General features: G+C 45.3%; 1 protein-coding gene across 1 annotated transcript; it reads right to left on the bottom strand.

The window, feature by feature from the left end:
• Nucleotides 1-2730: 2730 nt before the first annotated feature.
• KLF6 (KLF transcription factor 6) lies at nucleotides 2731-11826 on the bottom strand. Its single transcript, XM_084217647.1, has 4 exons — nucleotides 11325-11826; nucleotides 7870-8443; nucleotides 6007-6130; nucleotides 2731-5583 (listed from the first exon to the last, which is right to left on the bottom strand). Exons 1-4 carry the CDS (start codon nucleotides 11424-11426, stop codon nucleotides 5532-5534), a joined length of 852 nt encoding a protein of 283 aa, XP_084073773.1. The 5' UTR covers nucleotides 11427-11826; the 3' UTR covers nucleotides 2731-5531.
• Nucleotides 11827-13171: the final 1345 nt, after the last annotated feature.

Below are 13171 nucleotides of genomic sequence, written 5' to 3'. Positions count from 1 at the left end.
ATGAGGCAGACTTCTGTGGAAGTAAGAGCTGCTTGGTAACCTCTTGTCACCAGAAATAAAGAACTGGAGTACTGGTGCTGTTGCTGAGTTTATAAACCAGTGCTACCAGAGGGAACAAATCTGCAAAAGCTTGAGGAAGAAATACTGCCAAGATTTCCTATCTAAGCCATTTTTACTCCAAGGAATTTCTGAAAATAATGGAGGAACAAGGAGGAAATACCAGGGCTTTCATTCTTTAAAAAGTGAGGGGAAACCTTTTCTACCTGCAACCCCCTGCAGAATCTTGTGCAGTTGGAGCTCCCTTATTATTTCAGTCTACCTGAACTCCACTGTCCAGACAAGGCTGAGGAGACTCCAGTGGATGGACCATGAAGCTTTCCCCTCATCAAACTGTCTCTCCCTGTTGTGCAAATATGTGAGGTCACATACTCTTTTGGTGCTGCATAGAGAACACTCAGCTACTTTTGGAAACAATTGCCATAGTGTTCTTCCTTCTCCTTGTTTCTAGTTTTGCTGCTGCTATTTGTGTGATTTACAGTGGTTGTTTTTTATTCCTCAGAGCTTTCAGAGCAATTGAAGAAAATAAAGAACAAATGCCCACGTAGTTGAGAAGAATGGAAGAGGCAAACTTGGACACAAAGGCAGAGATACCATGAGCAACTCCTAAAGAAGAAAGAATAAAATACAGCTTGTTTTCAACGTGCCTTAACAGGCCCAACAATTCCAGATTCAGTTTATTTCAAACTGCAATATGGTTTGGAGGGGAGACAGTCAGTAACTTCTAAACAATATGGACATCCAATTTAATAAAACAGCAATCACTTGTCTATTGTGAACTTCAAAGTCATGCTGTATTTATATTAAACAGTTGTTCAAATAAGCTGGTAAACTGTGATACACCCTACTTGCACTGACCACTTGTATGCCTGGATTTTTCACACCCAAGAGGATAAAAACCCCCCAAAACAAACATCCAAATGGGTTGGTTTGGGATTTCAGCTGTTTCATCTCGATGGTTGCACAAACATGCCATATCTAACCTCTGTGCAAACATGTTGGCTCACAGGCTCTGTCCTCCTCTTCACCTTTCTAACCTCAGCTGAAGTTGTTGGAACTTGCAGAGGCTACTAATCTATCTCCATACCTCAGCAACCTGACTTCTTCACCCTCAAATTCATGCCTCTTCCCCTCTGCTCTGCATTTCAAAATCCAGAATTAAGCAAACCTGCAGAAGATGTGCATGTTGAAATGCACTATTGCTTTCTGCTTTGTAGTTTCCTTCTTGCCCAATAGCTGTCAGTAGTCTCTTTTTTTCTGCACACACTGCTGTTTTTTCAGTACAATCTCTCTGAGAACTAAAAAAAAAAAAACAAACAAACAAAGGTGGGATCACAATAGCATCCTCAATAAAGGAGTAAGGAGTTTTCAGTCTTTTTCTTTTTTTTTTAAGGTAGAGCATGACACAGCCCAAGATGACACACACCGAATAAACAGGAAAAAATTTGCCAATCCTTGTTCTATATTACACACCCACTGAACATTTTGGGTGGAGAATCTCCAAGGAGGTCAAGCTCAGTTCTTTAAAAATATTTCCATTTCTTCATGAGGCAAAATATCTCAATCCCCAAACCTCAGTAGCCTTTTCTATTTCTGTTGAAACTTTAAGTTTCCCAGAAGATATCTGTGTTCCATTGTATGAGATATACCAGTGGTAAAATACAATATACCCCTCCCAATGCAGATCATTCATTTGCCTAAATTGCCATTTCTTCCATGCCTAATGCAGGCATTATGTCCATTTACCAGCCCACTGCAGGGCTAAATGGGGAAGGTGGCAAGGGTCCCTTTTCCACATTGCTTCTGCCTCAATCTCTATTTATTGCTTCAGTTCTTTTGCATAATTTTAGACCATTTCTAAATCATCTAAATCCATTTTATGTCAACACAAACTGAAATGCTCACGTGCTCAAAGACATGTGTCTCAGCATACAACTTTGCCATTTTGCCACTGTTTTTACTCAATGCTGGAAGGACTTTTAACACCAGCATGAACCAAGCAGGAGGCACAAGGCGACATCAAACAAGTTCTGCGTGGGTCTTGAGCCAGGGTGCACGCCAGGCATGCCTTCAAGAGCCATTGCTCTGAAAGAATGTGGTTCAGAGAGGTTGTGTTTGACAGGTTGAAGGTCACCACCAGCATGTGGGTCAGGTCAGCCCCACAGCAGCCTCAGATGAGTCAGGGGCAGGCAGATCTCACACAGTCCATTCCAAGCTCTCCTTCCACAGAGGTTTTGGGCTTTGCTGCCCCATGGACCAGGCAGCTCCAAGGGCAGGTGCCTCCAGCCCAGCCACCACCCTCGTGGCTCTGTCCTTCCCTCTGAATGCCCACTGACCCTCCTTTCCCACATGCCAAACTCGTCCCATGTGCATTCACCTCTGCAGAACAAACGATTTGAAATGAAGGTGCAGTCTTGCAGTAACAATCACATTAACTATTTATTCCGCTGAGGCAAACAATGAGTCAAGAGCAGCTTTTCAGATATGGAAGAACTCCGAGTTTTCTACTGCCAAAATTATTTTCCCAACAGGGCTTGTCTTCCACAAAATGACCTGACCCAAAGGTGTTTGCACCCGTGACCAGGTGTGACTCAAGACAAAGCAGCAACATAGTACTTGACATTGTTTGGTGTGTAGGACTTGGAGAGAAGAAAGATGAAAACAGACACGTGATGCTGATAAGAATTTCTTTTTATGTTATTCCAATAAAAAATACATTCATACAGAAATATAACAATCTTGCAAAAAACAATTTCAAATAAAATCTTGTAAAACAAAATTTTTACAAAAATCTTACAAAGAGATTCTTTAGATAACAGGGTGCTTCAAAAACAAAAAAAGAAATTTCACTAATAGAAACTTTTTCTTCTTAAATTTCAAGCAAAAATGTTTTATTATTTTTCAGCTTGATTGAGGCTCAGTTATCACCTGAACAAAATGTACTTGCTTATTAAGAAAATTACAGGCATTTGACATATGGCACACAGCCCCACCCCATCCACACAAGTCTGATGGTATTTCACAATTGAGACAAGCCAGTGCAAGTTTGTTTTTTTTTTTTTTTTTGTTTGGGGTTGGTTTGTTTGTTTTTATATTTTTTTTTTAATTTCTTGTTTATAAGAATTACGGCTAAGCCAAGGACAATGCAAACAAGGAGTTAAAAATACAACAAAACCCAATTGTAAATAGAAATTCATTTTCTGGAAATTTTTTTCAGTTTGGGGGAAGAAAAAAAAAAGTGCATTTTCAGGCAATTTAAAACAAAAATGAAATGAGAATGATTTAAGCCTGTGTGTTCCATAGAACCAGATCACTTGCATATACTTTTTTTAAACCACTTATCTACATACATTTCCAGGAAGATATACCAAAATATTAGCAGAGTAAGCAAGACTGATATAGTAAAAGAAACAGGTCACATGTTTCATTGCATCAACTGTAGTGAGCTGGTTTAAAAAAAACAAAACAAAACAAAACTGGTTTTGGACAGACTATTCCTACTCTAGGAAAAAACAGTCTTTATTTTAGCTGAACTATGTAAAATTAGAGCTTAACCACCACAACAACTAGCTCACTCACAGGTCCTCCAGTAAGCTGGAAGGCCAAAACCCGAGTGTACTTCTTCTGCACACAGCTAATATTCTTTTAGCATGCCAAAATTCGGTTCATATCATTCTTAAATGGCCACAGATACGCTATTCCAGACAACCTAATAACTACAAAACACAGTCAGCAGTCTGAGAAGGACTGAATGCCAACAAAGCCTTTAGCATACCATTAAGCTAAAGGTAAAGCCTCTAAAAATGCTAGATTTTAATTAACTGTATCTTTCATTTCTTTGTCTCCTTAATGACCATATTGCAGGGAGGAAGGGGGAAGAGGGAATATTTTGATGGGCTGTGGCATTTTCTAGCTATGTGTTCTAATTCTTTTCCTTTTAAAAAAAATATTTATATATTATCTATATATATACACACATACACAGACTGTACACACAAATATACATACACAATTATTTTTCTGCCCACTTTTAAAAAAAAAGTAATATAGTTTCTTTCTGTATGACCAACAGATAGCTAGATATATAGATGTGAAACTTGTGCCTTTTAAGCAAATACATCTTTTAATACTTCTGTATCTTTAATATGTATGAAAACTTGACATATTAAGTACAGTTGGGGTGTGTATATACACAGTTGTTGTGCAAGGTCAATATAAAAAAAGTCTCAAGGTGGCAGAACTGGTCAGGTATTCAATTGGCATATGCATTATACTGTAACACAGTCAAATTGTCTAAGTTAAACAAATACTGTACTGACATGAATGACTTTTCTCTATATTTGTCTTTGTGAAGGAGGACCCTGGAAGTAACCTTTTTTTCCCCTCATATTATACATTTGATACAGTACAATGCCAGGTGAAAAGAGAGCCTTAATAAAGCATGCATCACCCATACCCCTGTATAAGACCCCCTGCAAGAGAAGGTCACTTGCATAAGGCACCATTATTAAGGTCAACAGTGCATTAACAGCTAGAAAACCAGAAGTTAGTCCTCAAGGCATAAATAAGAGAAAAATTAGCTGCATGAGAAAAATCAGTTTCTAACCAATAGTGGTTTTATCCACCCAACAAAAAAATTATTCATGTTCCATACATTATGTAACATTAGACCAATTGTATTTTAGCTGCTCTTAACTGGAATCAAAACTGCAGTCCTGATTAAAGAATGGAAAAGCATATAGTTCCCCAGAACCATGCAATAACCTTTGTATTATAATGAAAAGTTATAGTTGTGTTACATTTGTAAATACACAGCTTATACAATGGATTACAAATGAGCTCTGTAGCAAGTAAAACAAGCTACTTGACACATTGCACGTTTAATAGCTGCACCAGACACCTAAAGCTCCTCTCACACAGGAACAGGGAGGTTCCCCATTTCCATTCTGGCATCCTGACTCTTTTTATTCCCCCCTTTCCCCCTCTCAGGTTTTCCCTCTAAAAAGGTGCAGACACCCCTCCCCCCACCCCTTGGAAATGATTGGTGGTCGTCCCATCTCACGAGATATTCCTCACATACAAGACATTCAGACTATTTTTTTTCTCTTACAGTTATAAAACAACCACAAGAAAAAAAATGTGCCTCAGCATACAGTCATCAAGAGATCCTCATCGCATACAGTCGCCCAATCATTAACATTCTCAGTGCACATGCTCACGGCAAAGGCTTAGGAGCCACTCAGAAGGTTAGATACCAGTGTATGAGTCCAGGAAACCCCAAACATCACGCACCGCGGTTGCTATGCCGTTCTTACATGACTTATTAGCCCTCAAAAGACCTTCAAGGAAGTGAGGTCCTGGAGGCAACTGGGTAGGGTGCAAAATGGCATGCTTTGGCTGGAACACGCATCCCTCCGCTCAAGGCTCTTCAACCTTGACGCCTCTTAGCCCGCAGGATTCACCTCTTGACCCACTCAGAGGTGTCTCTTCATGTGAAGGGCCAGGTGGTCAGACCTGGAAAAACACCTGCAAGGCAAGAGGGAGGCTGCGCGTTAGCCCGCGGCCGCCGGGACGCCACGCGCGCGCGGGGCCGAGGCACCTCCCCTCGCTCTGCTGCTCCAAAACACAGCTGGCAAGGAGGGACTCGGCATTCCCGGGATACACGGGAGCACTCCAGGTGTCTGTGGGCACCCAGGAGCTCTGCAGATGGGTGGTAGCACTGAGGACTTCTCCACGCTCATCTGCAAGATGGAGCTACAAACCACTTCCCAACGATTAGTAGAATGGAAGGGTTTTTCCAGCCTAAATATGCAATAGTTCCTTAAAACTACCAGACACGGTGGTGTTCCCAAATAATTCCCATGAAAAGCAGCCTAGACTGGCTTTCCAACAAGCATTAAAAATAACCATTTAAATAACTATTTAAAAGGATGCATTTCAACCACATACCTGTCACAGTGACTACATTTAAAAGGCTTGGCACCAGTGTGCTTTCTGAAGTGTCTGGTTAATTCATCACTTCTTGCAAAACGCCACTCACACCCTTCCCATGAACATCTGTAAGGCTTTTCCCCTACAAAGAAAGCAGATTACATGTTAGTCATGACTTCATTCAAAGACAGGTGCTATCATTTTCTGTGTAAACCTCCTTCACTCCTCCAAAGACAGACAATTTTATTCAACCTATCTGAATGCTTCAGAACATGCAAGCAAAGAAGGCTCACAAAATTCATCCACATGATTCCTACTTGTCTTGCTGCAAGAGCACATCAAATAATCTCATTCTCACGAAAAATAATAATAAAAAAAGTGATTAAACAGGCTCCCAGGAAACAAAGGAATCCAGCCCTCTACCATTCCTGTTCATCCCTAATGGCAGGCTTACTCCCAAACAGGTACCATTCACCTCACAAAGGTGATTAAAGACAGCACAGCTAGGCTCCAAAATGCAATTAGGCTACTGTATTGCATCAAAGTCCTCTGTCACTCGCTCATCTGCATAACATGCAACCTCCTTTCTGCTGAGCCACTTATTCTTGGAAAAGCCTGCATACCACTTTGAACACTGCTATTTCAGCATTCAAGAAATACCACTTCCATTTACAGGAACGTTCTCAACCAGACAGCACCAGAACACCAGTTCTGCAATACTTCTGAGCCTGGCAGCTATTTATGTCTGCTCAACAACCACAGTTTCAGAGGAAATAGTTTTTTTTTCTTCTGAAATAATCCTGTTTTATCTGACTTCTGCACGACAATGGGAGCATCCAAGCTTCCCATAAAAGCCACGTAATGTTAAGCTCAAGAGTCAAAATAAAATCTTCTCCCTGAATTCTCTTTCCCACATCTTGGGGGGAAAAAAAAAAAAAAGCCAACCATCCATATAGGTGTTTGGATTGGTACACCAAGAACACCATGCCAGTTCCACACATTAAGCCATGCCTCCTGAGCCAAGGCACAGCTCTACATATCTAACTGCTGTCATAAAGCGATGTCAAATAAAAATGCTCAAACAAGCACATCAGCAGGCTACTTCAACCATAAAATATTTATAAAAGCCCTGAAGTGTCTATCTTCCTCACTTTCTTTCCCAATAACACACAGGATTGTTATTTTTAGTTCAGGTTTCATAAAAATAAAATGCTGCTGCTCAGTAATTTGGGATCAAATTATACAGTAGATGATACATTTATGTCCAATTGGGCAGATGTGTCAGAAGGACAACAACACACTGTGGTTTTCCAAGATTTTTTGCTGATAACAATGGCACGTGTAAGTGCTAAACGAGTTACAAATATAGCTAGACTTAATATAATCAAGGCCTTGGTATGTCTGATAAAATAGACCCAATGTGGACTGAAGCATAAAGAGAAGTTCTTAGAGTATTTAGTGATCTGACTGATTTTTACATATATATATATATATATATATATATGCCTTTTTTTTAGTAAAAAAGTCCTAGCTCACTTTTGCTTTACAAATAATTGTCAAGAAAGGCCTGGCACCTATTTTGGCTGGACCTTTGCTCCTGAAGACCACGTGCTGCTGCAGCTTCCCAGCCAGTGCCTGCTTAGACGAGTGGCTCCTATTTGCTACGACAGCAGCCTAATCCACCAGCAAGCGCCCTGGCTCATGAAGGGAATGAGGAAGTGATGCCATCCATGCTGGTAAGCCTCTGCTACTCTTACATCATCTCTCCAAACCTGGGCTACCACCCAGTGATTGAGTAACAGCTGTGACACCACCACCACCACCACCACAGGGTATTCCCTACAGCAGTTGCCAGGTCTTAATAAGCATAGGGTTACTAACCTGTATGAGTGCGCTGATGTGCTTTCAGATGTGAACTTTTGGTGTAAACTTTCCTGCAGCCGTTAAAATGACACCTGTGAACACGCCTTCTGCCATCGGGCGAGGTGTCACCGGCGGAGGGTGTACCTTTCTCTGCAGTCTTTCCAGTGGTACCGGTACGGATTTTCCCCGGTGAATGCAACTCACCCGGCGTACAATTCCATATCTGGGAAGAAGGCTCCTTGCTCAGCTCAGGAGATGAAGGGGGAGTGGAAGTGACAGATGAACTCAAGTTTCCTGAACTGGCTAAAACATCACTTATAGGGTCAGAGGTAAACTTTGTCGTGGGTGAGAGCTCCTCAGAGCTGTCTGAAGATTCGCTGCTCACGTCAGAATTCAAACTGTTGGTCTCTAAGTTCTGACTAGCAAGATTGTCCTCTTTTGGGACACATGTGTTCTTCAGTTCAGATTCCTCCTTTTTCTCACGTGCCAGAATAATTTTGGTCCAGAGATCCTCTTGGCTATCAAATTTGATTTCAGATGCAGAAACATAACAGGGTTCACTCTGAAGATACCGTTCCAGCTCCAGACATGTCTGGGTGAAAGAGAAGGAAAAAAACAGAGGAAAGTTACAGGCCTGCTTAAAAATAAACCAAATTATTTTACACTTCAAAAGGCATGCAGGAATGTAGTACGTTCGATTTGAGGTTTCTGGGTTCAAAACAAATTAAAGGCTCCTCAAGCCGTAACTAGGTGACTGTTACGATGAAAAGAAATCAGTTTTCAAGACCTGGGCAAGAGTTCAAACACACAGCTGAAGGTGCAAGTCAGCTTTGGTTTCCAAAATAGCATTCTAATGACTCAGGTAAATTATCATCACTCTCATCATAAAATCTGTGTTTTCAGCAGGCTGATGTTGAAAAGGACCATAGAGAACCACAACATAAAACTACACTTCGCTCTTGCGCCTTGACTAATTTCAAGTTGTTTTGTATCTCTCTCACACAAACACGAGGCTGAAAAGACCCTACTGAAAACAATGCGCTCCGACACCCAGCTAAAACCCAAACCCTGTGTCAGAAAACAAAGCCACATTTCAGCATGGCTGCGGAGCTGCTGGCCTGTCTTCTGGGGACATCAATGGAGCAGCAGACATCCTCCCATTTCCTGTGCATGAGAAAACAGCACACTCGACTTTCAAAGAATGTAATTTCCAAGCACACTGGCATGCACACCACATAAGCCAAACTGCTCCCATGCGTGTTCAGAGGAACATGGAGAACTTCAACAACAGAGGAGAGGGGAGGAAAAAAGTTCCAGAATAGAAATGTTCTGTTCTATAGGATGTGAAATGGGAAATTACTCTGAGGTCCTGCTGGGAGTCCCACAATGAACAAGAACTTTATCTACTGGCCAAGAGTGCAACTGTATGAGTCATCTCTTTCTTTCACGCAATGCCAAAGGAGACTTCCTTTTAAAACCATGACCATCTGCCAAGAAAGTACTCTGCAAATGTACATGTAACAGTACATGGACAACTTCCCCCCAGACCACATTCCCCTGACTCCATGACAGAAAACAAAACAAAAAACAAAACCACCCTAAATGGGTGAAACTGTGGGTTTCAATTTCATTTCATCCTGCTGACTTTCTAGCCGTCTTTCAGAGAACAGGAAAGAAAGGGAGAAAAAAAAAAGGAACGTGAACTGTTATGGCAACAAGCTGATGTTTCGGGATTATTCTTTCCACTATAGGAAATGATCCATATGGAAGCTTTACACAGAAAACGGACATACCAAGTTTCCAAACCAAACACTACTTATTTTAGCAAGATCATCTTTTCCAAGCCCGGTAGCAAAAACCCGGTCCCAAATGCCACACATTCCCTTCACAGCCCCTTTCCATCTGCCCACGAGCAGAGCCGCCATGGGAGCAGCCTCCTTTCTCCCCCAGCACTGCTCCAGTAAACTGGGTCACATGCTCCGGTCAGGCTCCGAGTGTAGGCAAAAATTGGACAGAAAAATCAGAACCACAAACAATCCCCAAAACCAAACCCACTGTTGCACACGGTATTTGTGTATTTGTCTATAATTAGGGAACTGGGTTGCAATGCTTTTAAAAACAAGAAGGGTTTCTACAGGGACAGCACAATAGTGCTTTGATTTTCCGTGAAAACAAGCAAAATAAGGCATTTATTAAGATCTTGTTAAACTTTCATATTCCCGGCTAATTTAAATTCCTCATTAGGTAGATTAGTAATGGGGAGCAGAGTGAAGCTCTCCGAGTTTAAATGCCTCTGAAGGCTACTGGGAACGAGGGCTGGCGCTTCGCCAAGAGCCCGAATGCCTGAAGGAAACTACTTAGCTCCATTTCAATCACGTACTATGGAGCTGCCGCTCTGAAAGGGGAGCGGGGGGCAGGGAGAGGGAAAAAAAAAAAAAAAGTCATTGCATACAATTAGTAGGCATGTGAAGGTTGTAACACTTTGCATTTCAACCTTCTGGGAAAGGCTCCTTCGTCCTTCTGCAAAGCCAGCAGGTATCCGATCCGGTGACCGGGCTGAGCAGCCCCCGCCGGGCAGCGAGCGGAGCGCCGGCCCCGCTCCCCCGAGCCCCAGGGGCTGTCAGACCCTGCCGTCCCGCTGCTCGCATCGCAGCAAAGAGAGGAAGGGGGGAAAAAAATGGGCAAAAAAATATGTCCATTAAAGGGAAGAAGCGTCCGTTCTTCTCCCTTCCCGGCCACGGCAATTAGCACAAGGGGATCGCTGTCATATGACTGACAACTCACGGGCTCGACAAAGCTCCCTGCGCTGGGAACAGCCGCGCTCTGTACATGTACATACACATGCACACACACAGACACAGTGTGTGCCGACACTCCTGGAGGGCTTTTTCCCCGTCTTCGCCAGGAACAAAAACAATAATAGTATACATTTGCAGGAAAAAAAATAAAGAAAACAAAAACAAACAAACAAAAAAACACCAGCAGAAAAAAAAAAAAAAAACCAACCAAAAACATAAACCACAGCACAGGGCGCAAAGCAGCCCTTGGCCAAGGCAGGGAGCTCGGATGACAAGACCCAGCTGTGGAGTCTGGACCTGGTACAAGCGCAAAACTTTTGCCAGGACTCGGTGTGGAGCGAGCGGCAGCTCGGCGCGGCCGCGGAGCGGAGCGGGCGCTGACAGCCCCCGGCAGCGCCGGCGGTAAACAGGGAGAGACGGGGATGCGCAGCTCCTTCCATCCGCCTCGGGACTGTTCCCCCCAGACAGCCGTCTGCTCAAAGCCGAAACACCTGCTTCAAAACATCTCTACACATTTGTGCTGTATTCTCCCCAAACTCCTCGCTGACACTTGGGCTTGATTTTTTTTTTTTTTTGCCTTTTTTTTTTCTTTTTCTTTGTTAAATCCGCTTATCCTTTAATACGGCTTAAAAAAAAATCCCCGACAACAACAACAACATCGACATCCTCGTTTACCTGTTGCCAATATTCCTCCAGGGACGGCAAGGCTGAGAAGTAACCCGTGTCGTGCACAATCTGGAGTTCCTGGAAGATGCTGCACATTGGGAGAACATCCATGTCTCAAGTTGCAACAACAAAGTCAGTGCTGGTTACCAAAAATACAGATGCCTCCTTTATGTGCAGGGGTTGCGGGGTGTGTGCGGGGGGGTGTCAACCTCTGCTCTCAGTTTCCAAGCCCCCCCCCCCTTCCTCCAGAGATGAAAAAAAGAAAAAAAAATAAAATTGTATATATAGAGATATATATTAATTCCTTGAGGAGCTCGGGGAGGAAAAAAGACCCAAAGTTTCATGCAAAGTTTAATCGCACAGCAGGGCAGGACGTCTCCCGGGGCGGGCGCGCGGCTGTCCCCCCTCCCGCGGCCGGCGGACCTGGCGCAGGAGCGGCCCCAATATTTGCAAACACGGCGCGGACTCTGCGAGCGGAGCCCCCCGCAAAACTTCCCTATTCAAAGCTCTGCCCGGCCGCGCCGCCGCCCCGCCCCCGCGCCCGCCCCCGCCCCGCGTGATCCCGGCGCGCCGCCCGCCGCCGCCGCCCAATCCCCGCCGCGCGCCCCGCGACCCGCGTGCCGATGACGTCAGAGCCGCCCAATCGCCGCGCGGCAGACATCGCGGCTCCTCCTGGCGTGACCGAGCCCGGCCGTGACGGCTCCCGCCATTGGCCCGATTCGAAATTCGCCCCCTCCTGATTGGCCGGTCCGGCGGCAGGCTATTTTTAGCAGGGTATATAAAGCGGGGAAGCAGCCGCTGCTGTTTTTTTTTCCGAAGGGGCGGTGTGTGCGCGCGGAGCGGCCGCGCGGGGGAGGGGAGCAGCGAGCGCCGCGCTGCCGGCGGCGGCCGCGGGGGGCGCTGCGGAGCCGGGCCGGGGCTGTGCCGGGCCTGAGCAGGGCCGTCCCGTCGTGTCCGTCTGTCCGGGGGTAACCGTGACCCCCCTAGGCCTGAGCAGGGCCGTCCCGTCGTGTCCGTCTGTCCGGGGGTAACCGTGACCCCCCTAGGCCTGAGCAGGGCCGTCCCGTCGTGTCCGTCTGTCCGGGGGTAACCGTGACCCCCCCCTAGGCCTGGGCAGGGCCGTCCCGTCGTGTCCGTCTGTCCGGGGGTAACCGTGACCCCCCTAGGCCTGAGCAGGGCCGTCCCGTCGTGTCCGTCTGTCCAGGGGTAACCGTGACCCCCCTAGGCCTGAGTAGGGCCGTCCCGTCGTGTCTGTCTGTCCGGGGATAACCGTGACCCCCCTCGGGCCCACACAGGGCTGTCCCGGCTGACCGGGGTAACCGTGACCCCCGGGCCTGTGCCAGGGTAACCGTGACCCTCGCTCGGGCCCACACAGGGCTGTCCTGTCTGACGGGCATAATCGTGACCCCACCCCCCCCCTCAGCACCTTCCCCCTGAGGGTTCGAAGCAGCACCCACAGGCTCTGCAGGCTCCCCGCGTTGTGCTTTCCAGTGAGCAGGAGGGTTTGGATGTTTCTGTCCTTCCTTGGTCCCCCGAGGGATAGCTGGGGAGGCCTCAAGGACACCTTGGACGGGAATTGGGTCCCAAAGCAGACCTGGATGATGGTTCTGGAGCTTCTCATGGAGAGAGATCTGTGCACGGATGAATGATGCAGCGGATGCTCCTGGCCAGCGCCATCCGACACTGCCTCTCCCAATTCCACCTCAGCACAGATAGTTGTTTGTGTTGATTGAGTGTCAGCTTTTTTAAGACTAGACTTGTCAATGATACGAATGTCTTAATTTAATTTAAGAAACTGTGGTCATTAGCTTTCCAAAGGAGTGTCCAGTACATGGAACAAACAGTCCTAATGTGTT

This window comes from Fringilla coelebs (assembly GCF_963513975.1).
Source record: "Fringilla coelebs genome assembly, chromosome: 1".
Lineage (NCBI taxonomy): Eukaryota > Metazoa > Chordata > Aves > Passeriformes > Fringillidae > Fringilla > Fringilla coelebs.
The sequence above is the reverse complement of the archived record's forward strand: the minus strand, read 5'-3'. Positions and strand labels throughout refer to the sequence as shown.